Source organism: Mercenaria mercenaria, chromosome 6, assembly GCF_021730395.1.
Source record: "Mercenaria mercenaria strain notata chromosome 6, MADL_Memer_1, whole genome shotgun sequence".
Taxonomy (NCBI): Eukaryota; Metazoa; Mollusca; class Bivalvia; order Venerida; family Veneridae; genus Mercenaria; species Mercenaria mercenaria.
In genome coordinates, this window is record NC_069366.1 from 85,180,998 (window position 1) to 85,194,407 (window position 13,410).

General features: G+C 31.9%; 1 protein-coding gene across 2 annotated transcripts in view; it reads left to right on the plus strand.

The window, feature by feature from the left end:
- Positions 1 to 290: 290 nt before the first annotated feature.
- The window catches only part of LOC123548337 (cysteine-rich motor neuron 1 protein-like), a 28,365-nt gene continuing 15,245 nt past the window's right edge, over positions 291 to 13,410 (plus strand). Inside the window, exons 1-9 of one of the 2 annotated variants that reach the window (XM_053546521.1) lie at positions 291 to 386; positions 2,791 to 2,873; positions 3,102 to 3,184; positions 3,639 to 3,710; positions 4,058 to 4,292; positions 5,592 to 5,686; positions 6,338 to 6,412; positions 12,039 to 12,123; positions 12,708 to 12,830. In XM_053546521.1, the coding sequence (XP_053402496.1) occupies positions 2,822 to 2,873; positions 3,102 to 3,184; positions 3,639 to 3,710; positions 4,058 to 4,292; positions 5,592 to 5,686; positions 6,338 to 6,412; positions 12,039 to 12,123; positions 12,708 to 12,830 (820 nt within the window). In that variant the 5' untranslated portion in view covers positions 291 to 386; positions 2,791 to 2,821. Of the gene's footprint in view, positions 387 to 411; positions 568 to 2,790; positions 2,874 to 3,101; positions 3,185 to 3,638; positions 3,711 to 4,057; positions 4,293 to 5,591; positions 5,687 to 6,337; positions 6,413 to 12,038; positions 12,124 to 12,707; positions 12,831 to 13,410 lie in introns of those variants that run through there. The other variant, XM_053546520.1, reaches the window with a different exon arrangement.

The window sequence follows — 13,410 nt, forward strand, 5'->3', positions numbered from 1 at the left end:
CAAATTGTTTTGTTTATATAGTAAAAGAAAGTTAAATTTTTGATGTTTCGACAAAAAAGCCTAACATGTGATAAAAAGAATATTATATTTGTGACTTTCCACATTGAATTTATTAAACTCGTTAAATAAAATTGATAAAATGCTCGGCAGAGCCTCGCATTTTATTATTTTATTCAACTCGTAATAAATTCAATATGAAAAGACACTCATGTAATATCCTCTATGTATCAATTTGATGTAATGGCTTTACGTCAAACATATGATAAACAATTATTATCAGCGAACGGTATACCTCGTAAGGTCACTATAAATTATGACACCGTAGGTCTTATCTTTATAGAAAGTGAAAAGGTGAAATATCTATAGTATCTGGTGTTTTTTAATAGGTTAGTATGAAAATTAAATTTCTAACTGTTTTTTATTTTCAGAGTTCTTTAAGGATTTTTCGTGGGGAGGAGGAGCGTTAACATGGCGTTTTGACATCAGGAATACTTTGGGGTTCACAGGATTCATTGTAATTGCTGTGCATCAACTGTATAAAGTTTCATCTAAAGATACATTTTTGATGTAACTATTGTTCGATATGTTTTCATTTTATATACATTGAATATACATTCTGTGGCATTTTGTGTGTTCCATATTTGTTGAGGCCGGTTGGTTGTCTGATTTGGATAGTCGAAATTATATTATGCGGCGTTGTCTGAGAATCCGTTTTTCATCTTTCTATTGTTATATTTTAAAATACGGCTGCTAGGGATTTTTCTTGCTAAAACTGAGGTGTTTTTTTAAACCGGTTTAAATTCCCCGGTGTTATTTGTTACAGTAGGCAGTGTCACGTACGTTGTCTTCCATTACTATTCATTAACTCTGTAATATTCCTTTATACGATTACTCTCATGGTGTAAACGACATCACAAAAGAACTTTATTTATGCATTATCATTCAATTTTTATGCAAAATTGGACATTAATCAAATATCTTGATAGTTCCTCTGTGTTTATTTTGGTACTGTTCTTGATTTAGAAAATATTACGTTGCGAAAAATACATGATCCAATGTTTGACTTCGTGGGAGTGAAAGAAAGCCATTGCATAAATTTGATATTACACTAGCGTAATAAAGCTTCAACGTCGACGCCGTTTAAAGTATAAAGAACATTGGTCGAATTGACTTGGTGTATAATATGTTCAGAAAGAAGGAATTTTGATGTTTCAATAGGACACGTTGTTGTCCTCCGCTAAACGCCGTAACTTCGTTCCTAATTTAAATGTATTAATCTTGCCACTTCAAGTATTCCTATTTTTAAAAAGTCAGAAAAATACGCTAAAATGTCTAGAATTTACAAACTTGTGAAAATAACGGCAGTGTCCTGTTTTAACGGAGAGATCACTTAATATGTGAGTTTTGACCGTTATCTGGGGAAAAAAACAAAGCTCCATTCGCTTACAAATGATATTCACTTGTTTCATATGATCACAATTTTTATTATTATTTTAGTATTTTTTTTTTTGCGAGTAAAATATATTAAATTAAAAATTGCACTAATTTTGTTGCATTTAACATTAAGATCAGCTTCCCGGCCATGAATAACTGCTTCATCATCTAAGGGACGTTCTCCCTGTTATATGCGGACGTTGTCGAAACAGCGGCCCGGTATTACTAGGCAACGTTGACGTAACTTTCGCGCCTTTCCTTTTATTAGTCATGCGAAATGAACGTCATAATTGTCAATGAAAAAAAGAATGGGACGAATGTAAATATTTCTATTTGTATGCGCATTAAAAATATAAAGATATTTGCAAAATAGTAAATGTGGGTAAGCTGTTTTGTACTTACTTGGATGAGCCTAGTTACCACCATAACAGTGACCTCCAAGTCGGATATTCACATCTGCAACTGCAACCAGTGCAAGAATCTTATTATTATTATTATTATTATTATTATTATCATTATTATTATTATTATTATTATTATTATTATCATTATTATTATTATTCTCTTTGTTTTAAATCTTTGACATGGTAGTCTCTTATAAAAAGTTATAGCCGATCCATAGCATAAATTGCAAATGTTGGAAATCGTTGCATACAGCACACAGGTTCTTACTAAATAGGTAATAAGGTACAGTTACCTGTCCCTCATTATCCTTCTAAAGGAGGTGTATCCGAGAGAAAGATTTCTAACATTTCATGATAGATTTGTATGAAAATAGATACCATGAGCTTCTGAAAGTAACCAAATTTTATAGAGCTGACGTGAATAAAGAGAAAGGGGTCAGAAATTGGAGAGAAATCATGATTTCTTTTGCAAATGCCTGTCTGGGGAATGTTATAAGAAGTAGCTTTACTCTGGTTAAATACAATACACTGTTCATTCTGACTTATGTTAGGAAGAGGCAAGCCAACATATCACTTAATAGGGATTTTATTTTTGTGTTTCTCTCAGATAGATTAATTAAGAACAGATATTTGCTTTTATCTCCATAACATTGTGTCAAAGCATTGCATTGTTGTATTTGAATGTAACTCTATAGGAAATTAATTGTATTTTGGGGCCTGACATTGAATCTTTATTTTGATGCAGGACACGAGATCGTTAATAAGTTTTGTAATTAAAACACTTCCCCCATTCGTAAACTCCAAATAATGTTGACGCTTTAATGAAATAAAATAATTCTTTTGGTAATGTGTACCAAACCATCACAATGATAACATTGGTAGTTGCCAGGTATTAATTATAGATGTTTTTAACACGGAAACTGATAAATGTGTGTTCACTGCACTTTTACAGGTGACAGTTAGACGTTAATTGTCCAAGAAGCATGTTGCTGCTTTACGTTCTATTGACCATTTCAGTCCTAAATACCAATACAGGTATGTTAAATATTACATAGCTTTTGACATTCGACCGCAAAAAAAGATAAAACGCATTTCCTGATAGAGAACTTTTAGGCCGTTCTAATTTTACTCAGTTACTACAAAAGTGTGTTTTTGGTATTATAAAATTTTTAATGGTTCTGAGTGCTCAGTTTAGTTAATATAACAACGCATCATGACTATTTAAAGTACCCATAAGTTATGAATTAAAACATACCATTTTAGCGACACGTCTAGTATGTTTATACTGCACTGACGCCGTCAGCCCTACTGACTGTGATACTGTCATAAACTGTGGACCTCATGAGGTAAATAAAATTATCTTTATTTCACTTTATATTTAAAATATAAAATGGCATATCCTTTTTCAAATTTATCAAGTACTATACTTGAATATGTTTCTGTCTTTTCTGTGGAAACTATGTACAGCTGATTATAGTTTTTCGTTATCCATACGTTTTCGAGAACTTGATCTTTATTTGTAAACTTCTGATGGATGGATATTTTCGGGTAAATAGAAGAACATAAAATTCGTCGTTAATGAATAAATATTGTACGAATGTGGAAAAGGTAGTCTTGGGGAAATCGTTTTAAGATTTTAATATACATTTGTACTGTCTTTAAACAAAATTCTTACGAAGTGTTGTCGCATAATTTATGCAACATGTACTAGTATTCAAATGATAGTGATTAATAATAAACACTCATCAAAATAAAATTTTATATTTACATGACAAAAATGGCTTTCAAATGACATTTTAGAGTTGCTACGTAGATTCCTATGTCAGAGCAAGTGGAAGTATTAGATATAATCTGGGCTGCAGAGATGAAATTGTAAGTTTAAGACAAATGAACTGTAAATAAAGAAAATAAATATTTGATGCTGCTTAACATTTTATTATACTTCCTTTTTACAGTTCTGAAAGCCACAATCTGAACATAATATTATATTTAGTTATTTACTCCAAATGTATTTAAATTTAATGTTATTCATTTATCAAAAGCAAATCAAATTCTACTATATTTCAAAAATAAATGTTGTGTTGTCATGGCAAGCTAAATTCCAAAGCACCAGTGCACCATGAAAACTTATCAATTTTATGCAAATATGATTTATATGTACAAATTGCTCAAATTTTCAAATATAAAATTTATAACATACATAAAGCTGTAATTTTCAGCAATGTAATGGATTACCGAACTCTGGAAGACGCGAACTAAGGATTACGTCATATCATCCACCGGAAGTTGATGCAATGTTGAATACGGATAAAGCATTGGCGCGTGCCTTTTCTGACAACAGTCCCAATTATGTTTTAAAATCACATGACGTGTCTAAACGAACAAATGGATTATTGATTTGCAGCGAGTGTTGCAAGGGAAATTTGTGTAGTAACGCAGGATGCGGAAATAAAGGTGAGAAAAAAAATCATCTACACGTGCACGTTTTAAAGGGAATTCCTATAGTTTTTTTATGCGCATCTTTCTGCGCAGCCGACACTTTGTATGGAAAACTGAATTGAAGTCAACATTTGTTGAAACATGTTACAGACAATCTTAAATATGAGGAATTTTGAATGAAATAACATTTTTGATAAGTTCTATCAGTAATCAACTGTTGATACTGGTTTATGTTGTATTGACAAGTATCATGCCTGACAGGTATCCTGCTATTTTTGTGGTTGTGTTTTCAAATCGCATTTTAGTACAAAGACAGTGTTGTTCATATAATGTAAGATAATTGACTTAGTACTGATAAGACAATATCACCTTACAGATTATTTAGAATTCAATTATAGAAAGAATTAAAAAAATTTAAAACTTTTTTTTAACTTTTAGCAGACATACATTTAATCAATTTGGCCAGGTTCGCGCCATTTCCGTCCGAACAGGTGTTGTATTCTAGCGGTCTTAACATAAAATTTAGCCTGGTGACCCATACATTTTTAGCCATTTTTATGCTTACAATACAATTATCTATACACAAGAAGAAAAAGAAAAAATCCTATGAAAGAGTTTTTTCAAAATTTAAAAAAAATATTCTTCACTATGGGTATTTTTTATTGAAAAAAGTTCACAAAAGTAAATATGAAACAACATTTTTTTCCATTTTTACCCATTATTGTAAGGATAGAGTATTACAAATATGACTATGATATCAAATAAGTATATAATAAAATCTGTAAAAAGAAAAATCCGTATTGTGCTGCCTGGATGTATATTTTGGTTGGTATTTATAAAAAAGCAGAAAATTATGAAAATGTTGAAAAATCGCTGGCAGTTTCAGCAACAGTGGGTGTGTTCAAAACAATTTTTCACAAAAACAAGCCTGGTGACCTATTGTTTTTATTTGTTCATTGTTTTCAGCACAAATTTTCCTATCATATATGTGAATTTAAAAAAATTCTATGAAAGGAAAAAAAATATAGGAATTCTCTTTAATGATTTTTTCTTACTGATCTGGGAGCACACATGAACAGCACATTCTGTTTAGTTCACGGGTATCTTTTTATCTATATTATAACATATGTGAGAACCAACAAACCCTTTAACAAAACCAAAATCAACAAGAAACGCACTAAGAATGCCGAAAATAATACCAGCACTTTTATTTTCTCAGAACTCTGATACTAACTTCTGATTTTGCCTGGTTTTCTGTTTGTTGTGCCTTAAATTGTTCTTGCTTTTCTATCGCTTCGTTTTTTTTATATAAAGGTTATATTTCCACAAGAGGTCCGATTTGCTACAACTGTGCCCAACAGATTAATCCAGAAGACTGCTATAAAATTAGACTATGCAGCCCTGGTGAGGTCAGTATTTTTGTTGTTCACTTGATTTACTATTAGTGACTGTCCCGTTCTTAACGGACTGCAAGAAGTATAATTGAGCCGCGCCATGAGAAAACCAACATAGTGGCTTTGCGACCAGCATGGATCCAGACCAGCCTGCACATCCGCGCAGTCTGGTCAGGATCCATGCTGTTCGCTAACAGTTTCTCTAATTGCAACAGACTTTGACAGCGAAAAGCATGGATACTGACCAGACTGCGCGGATGTTCTGGCTGGTCTGGATCCATGCTGGTCGCAAAGCCACTATGTTGGTTTTCTCATGGCACGGCTCAATTGGTAGTTTGTTGGTTTGTTGTAGAGCATATAAGGTTTTTCTTTTGCAAATTTTCAGTTTTATGTGATAGAATCAACAGGTCATATTATTGTCGGATCAGATACGTGATGTTACTTCTTATCGTAAAACGATCCATACATTTATGGGAACTTGTAATATAACTTGAAATTTATTATAAAATATTTGGGAACATATTTGTAAAATAAGGTGGACTAAAATATTAAAGTTGCTCGATTAAAGTTTCAACTAAAAATAAAGCTTTAGCAATAAATAAATCCTAGTTTATGTCATAAATATCTGAGATATTACAGAAAGACATAACTACCTATATTTCACAGGTGTGTATGTTACTGAAGACCCTAAATCCAATGTCAAACGAAGTGAGATACACAACGCGATGTGAAAGGGAAAAGGTATGGAAAATTATTCTGTTTTGCTGCACATTCATGTCGCTATCTTACATTTTGACAAGTGAAAATACATCTTGCATGCCTTTTATTCGGTAAAATAAGCGAGTTTTGATGCTTAATAATGGATTTAGCCAAGCGTTGTGTAAATGGACTTGATATTCATATAACTAAATAAATTTCATTTGAAATAATTTCCTCAAAATCTTGTTCCGATAGATACATACCCTTTCGGTAAATTAACCAGACATTAAAGGAGAGGACGTCCGTTCATATTTTTTTCATTACAGATACGCATTGTTTTTATTAAATATTAAACTTAACTTTAGTCTTGTATAGCTGCCATTTTTGTTGTTCTTTTGATCAGTGTATGAAGAATAATTAATGAACATACGCTAGTAAGGTGTGTAAGTTAACGCACTTAAAGCCAATGTCTGCTTTAAATAACTTTTGTTTAAGATTAGTCTCTCTCTCTCTCTCTCTCTCTCTCTCTCTCTGAAAAGGTCTTTTATTTGCAGGTTTTCTTTATTTAAAGTTTAATAAACACTGCAAATCAAATCCAGAACCTTTGCTTGTTAAAGCGACTAACCCACACATCGTGGTGTGAAATCTATACATATTTGATTTTATAACAATGTATTCTGCATAATCGTCGTTTTTCTAATAAATCTAAAATAAAAGCGTTCGTCTACAATTTCTGACAAAGGTTTCTCAGTTAATAAAAAAACGTGATTCTGTTCAGCGAGCACCTTGCAAACATTACGTGTCAGTGAGAAAAAAAATACAGTTATGTAATGTGTCAAAATGACGCATAATGCAGCAAAATGGGACGTTATGTGTAAATAAATTGAATACCAGAGCTAAAATACTTGCGCAATGAATGTTTTGTTGCTTATAAAACTTTTTTTTTCATTAATCATGATAATTATTTTATATATGGTAAACACATTATCTAGGTAGTATTCAAAGCAAAGTACTTTCATAAATTGATGAGAAATATTATTTGTATCTATGGTAAACCGCAATATATAGATAGCACTCATAGCAAAATCCGGCGTATTAATGATGAAAGCCTTGTATTTTATAGGCGTAATATTGATTGTTTTAAGATACAAACACTTTCAAAATGAATCTGATGAATAAACATTTTAATGGAAATGGAATAAAATGGAATAATGAGTAGCGATTTTGTGGAAAACGAAATAATTAGTTAGCTTGCATATTACTCCTCATTTAGTCCTTGGGTTGGCAAAGTTAATGTCTGATTCAGCCCTTTCCGTATCAAGGTATTGTTCGCAAGATTCAGGTATGAGCTTTTCATAATTATAAGCATCTCCAGGGATGGTTTTATGAAATCTTTCTATTATAAGATATTTTAATTAATGCAGGGTTTTCTCTCGCTTAAAATCTCATACACTTTTTTTCAAATAGAATCTAAAAATGTGCGGCAACTTTTCAAATCAAGAGATCCTGAAAATAGATGCGTAATGATGCTAAATGAGAATAAATTTTGAGGGATTTCATCATGTGTTTTTCTTATAATGGTAGATTCAACAGTTATCTGATTTAATTTCTTGTTAAATCCTACGATTATAAAAACATTTTGTTACAATTTACTGCAAAAGCGTCTTTAAAGAACAGTGATTTAGCAGACTGCAAAATTTGTTGAAAATATGTTTTACTCAATGGGAGTCAAAAATCGAAACATTCCTTTTTTTTATGATTCCTTGTATATATCATTTTGTTTGTTTGGGAAAGTCACCAAGTGTATAATATCTACATAAAGTGATATCTGCCTCACAAGTTTATGATTTGAAACTTATTTTATAAGTTGTGTAAGGATCCAAATAAACATTGATTAGCTCGCACGCTCGGTATTTTCTGATTGATCTGCATGGATATTTGACTTGTTTTTCCTCAACCGATAAGCTCAAATCACAATATGATATATTGTTCAAATATGAATAGTTTATATATTCCAATAAAACAAATACACGTAATCACAATACACGACTTTTAGCAAATGCAGAGCTATGTAAATTTATTTAGAATAAAGGGTTTATAACTAAATTAATCGTAAAAATGTAATTTATTGCTATTATTCACTCGAAAGGAATTTTAAATTGTAGCATTTTCTTTGACCAGTGACACTTTGAATAAATATACCTTTCGTGTTAATCAGCGCCATGCTGACATTGATATTGGTCCTTTAATAATTTCAGTGTTGTTTCAAGCAGAAGCAAATTTTACGATTAAAGACGACACATGGCATAGCACAGTAATTGACTAAAGACGACACGTGTATGGGCGGCGGTAACCGCCAAAACTAGTAAATATATAATCCATGTTTTGTTGTTTTTTTTGGATGATTTCATAGTACGGTGCATCGCAACATGTTTTTCAATGAATCGTTCCATGTTTGAATAGATGGATTGAAGTTTTGTATTAAATGGTTTCAAAATACAATGCGTTGAATGCAAATTTATTGCACGGGATGGAGTTTTAAACTAGATGGCGTTGAAATGCACTGCACCGACAGACTTGTTTATGAATGGATTGTATATTTACTAATTTTGGCGGTAACCGCTGCCCATACACGTGTGATATACACGAAGGTAGCATGTTACTCCCCCTCTCTTGATTAATGGACACTCATGGATTGCGGTGTCATATTGATTAGATCAAATGTAAAAATGTAACAACGATTTTGTTAATAAAAGTTGGAACCGTACTGTCATTTGAAAATATAAAGTTAGTGAATTAAATTTGACTCAATACTTACAATGAAATTGATATTGTTTTTATTTGATTTCGAATGTCTTTGTATTCTTTTATAATATAATTTTACGGAACAAAATAAAGGGGAAGAATATATAAAAATATAAGAAAACGAAATGTCTAGGCTAAATATAAGAAAAATATTGACGTTCTCTTTATCGAATTGATGCACATTAATTAAAGCTGCTTTCCACACTCTAATTAAATTTCTTTATAGAAAAAAATAATTCTACTTGAACGTGGTCAAATAATTCTGGTTTCAATAGTGAAACATTTATAAGCTGTGTGAATTGATAATTGTTAAATTCGGCGTAATTTCAAAGATGTCAATGGTAAACTACTAACTGTCGTCGACGACACTTAGCAGTTATAAGATAACCACGTTTTGGCCAACAGTAACAGAAACAGCAGTAACATCGTGCAAACACTAACGTTTATTGGTCGACGGAGCTTAAAAATGTGCGGCACAGTTTCCTTTTCAGGGAATATATAATACAATTCATCATACATTATTTTACAGATATTTAAAGATATTTACTGTCTTTCAAATTCATTATGACCCAGGTTTTTATCTCTGGTATGATTTAGGTAGTTCATTCAATCTTCTACCTTATTTCTTCTATTAGAAGTACTTTCCCCAAGATAGAACATTGCATGTTCAAGCATTTGAAAAACAATATAAATACCTTTAAAATGATGTACAGTAAATGGTTTCATATTCCCTGGCATAGTAATAGTTTGCTTTCATTATGCTTACTAACGGCGTTTCTCCCTTGACAGATACATACAAAATAGATTAATACACCCTTTTCATTCTCAAAGTATGCGCGTTGTATAATAAATTGTGTCACCTTCCCTGACAGTTTGTCTTTAAGCTGTTGAATATACCCCCAACAAACATTTACATTGCATAAAAGGCCGTGTATTAGAATATTCGCCGTTAAATACCGAATTCCTTTACCCAGAAGCCTTACTGTGCGCTAGAGCAACCATTGTGTTACTGTTTGCCAGCTAAGTGTGCGCTCTTTTGATTAACATAGTCTACTTTCAATTTCACATTCTAAAAATAGGTTTCGGTACTCCAAGGAAAATAAGCGATTACAAAGTAACAAAATGGAATTGAGATAAAATAATTCGTGGGCTGAGTGCGAAACTATTGTAACTGTATATAAATAAAGAACAAGATACAATAGTTTCGCGCTCAGCCCTCGAATTGCTATTTGCATAGTCTGAAACCATAAAGAAAATATAGACAAATGAAAAGATTGCTAGCGATTCTATGGAAAGTAGCTTTAATGCATGAAAAAAAGAAATTGACCTAAGAAGGGTAAAAACCTAATATATAAAGAGGGCAGTCAGAAATAGTTTTGAATATATCTACACCTGATTTTTAGGCTAAAATGTACCATCTTTCCATTATAAATATAAATATACATTATGCTCAATTTCCCATACATTATACAGCAGTACGCCTCATTACCTCACATTTTGCAGTGCGCAGTTTTGGTTCGCTGCCCACTTGACGATAGAGTCTAAAATACTGTCGCTTCTCGTTCTATATTTATCAATGTTTATTATTACATTTATAAAGCGTTGAAAGGCTTTATAAAATTGAAGGAGAAAATTTTCGAAAACTCGAATATTCCCGTGATTCTTGAAACAAGAAACTTATCAACCATTAAGTTTCATGTAAATATATAAAACCGTGTCGGCATTTTGCCTTTCTATGAATTTTAATTTTAAAAAAGCACAAATCACAATGTGTGGGTTAGTCACTTTAATACCTGCTTACAAAATGTTTGACTAAAAATGTCAATGAAGTTAAATAATATCGGTGTCCCTTTTGACAATGAATAAACAAACTGTTATCCCATAGCTGCACTCTCACACACTTCCTGACTACATAAGCCTTTTGTTGCATGGCATGGAAAAATATAAATAAAAGCATTGCATGTCATATTTGCATTTTGGAAAATAAATGTTACACCATTTGTTCCATAAATGATTAATAATACACCGCCAAATAACGTTGATTGCCCGACGTGCATACTGAAGTAGGCCAGTATGGATATATAACAATACACTGTTGTTTTGAATTCATTCGGAAACTTTCGAACCAAGTACATAAGCGCCTTCTTGTGCAATGATATGGTAACATGCCGTACTACTACCATACAACTTAACACACAGTGCATGCTCCTTTGAACTGATTTAGTACGGATGTGTATAGTTCAACGATGAATACCATTATATGACAACGCTTAGAGATAAGTAGTACATTATAAATACATGCCGAAAAGCAATCAAACAAATCAAATCGAGCTAATAAGCAAATTACACTAAAACATTCATAAAAAGTACCATGTAACAATTTTAAGAATAATGAGCTGCAGTATGCTACACTGAAGTAAATTTCAAATTGGAAAACTAGATGTAATTTTACTTGAGAACAATTTCATAAAGATAAATGCCTTGTATAAAACATAGCATGTCAACTGAAAAAAAAATCATGATATAAACTTGGCACAAAGCAATATAGAACTATAATAAAGTAAGATGTAATTTTTGCCGCAATCCTGTTGCATAGAAAGGTAACAACAAACTTATCACACTATATATAAGTGTTTCAAGCTTGTACCGATTCCAATAAATTGGTTGATTTTCATATTGTTCAAGCATGTCAACGTACAAAGTGAGATTTAGTAGCCTGGGAAACGAATCAAATCTAAAGAAAGATAGCCCAATGCCCAAATGGATGAATAGATAAACAGCTGGTAAATATATTTTAATTTGTAATTCCATGTACCTTATCTAGACATGTTTCTTCCATTGTGAAGATATTCTGTTATTTTAGAGTTGCAATGACGAGATAATACACTACCAACAACTTGCTGGGTTACTTATAGGCAAGCGAGAGAAAAAGAACTCTCTTGAAACAGGTATGGGGCATAAATGTTCATATATAAGGAGTAGATTTTAATTTGCGAGAGTCGACTTTGTCAAATGTGCACTATATATTTATATGCTCTTCTCTGGTTCTGAAACCACGTGTGTCATCATTTAAAACACATTGTATCGGCTTAAATCTTCTGTGCACATTTATATAAGCATAAATGCAACATTTCGTTTTGATTTAACGAAATGACAATTTTAAAACAGGTTTTATTACACTATCATTAATTTTATCATTCATATTATACGTATATACCAGCTTCATATTTAAGGACTATGAAATTTTAACATAAAGTCTTTTAATTCATGAATTATTTTTTAGTATCTAAAAATATGATGAATTTTCAACAGGTTAAGCAATGTTGCATAAACACATCCTTTCCCAAAAGCCAACTAAAAACTGTGTAAGGCAGGGGAGGTGTGTGAGGGATGTTATACACTGCGTTAACTTACCTTTCAAGTTTAGTTTGCTGTAGTTTTACTAAGCTGTACTCTATACTACTATCGAATCTTCTGATATGTTTTGTTTATAATTTAACCAACAATAGAATAAGCACTTGCCATATTGCAGGAGGATCGTGTATTGTTCAGTGCTGCCAAACCGACATGTGTAACATAAACTGTAATAGCACTTACTCAAGTACCACAATGGCAACGTCTCCGACTGTTCCCGTGTCCAAACCGACAGCACCAAGTAAATATGTACATTTTCGGAGTAACAAAATCCTCAAAGTAGCATAAACATTAAACAGTTAAAGTCACTTAATTTTAACCCTTCGAACATCATCGGTTAATGCGCACGCCATGTACCCGGATAATCCTAACTCTGTTCAGCGACCCTAACTCAGTGCCAACATGGCTGACAGAAAGACGATATATGTAGTTAATTTCCTTGTCTTTTTTCATGTTTTTATGTTAGTATGCAATGTTATCGTAAAACTTTTGATAGTCATAATATCATGTATTGATAACATGTTTTGTGTACTAAATATTTCATTCGAAATGTCACATTATGTGGCTGGAATTCATTAAAATGTACTCAAAGAAGTCAAAGAACATGTTTTATGTTTCTAACTGTTTTAAAGTACCAGAAATTGCAGTAAGACCTTACTTATTAAATGTATTAGTTCCATAAACATCTCTTTGACAATGTTTAACAGAACTTTATGAAAGTTTGAAATTGATTTTTGTAGCTTAAAAATTGTATTGATTATGAGGTGGGTTTAAATTTGCGGATAATTCCTAACTGGTATAGGGTACAGTTCTGGATAAAT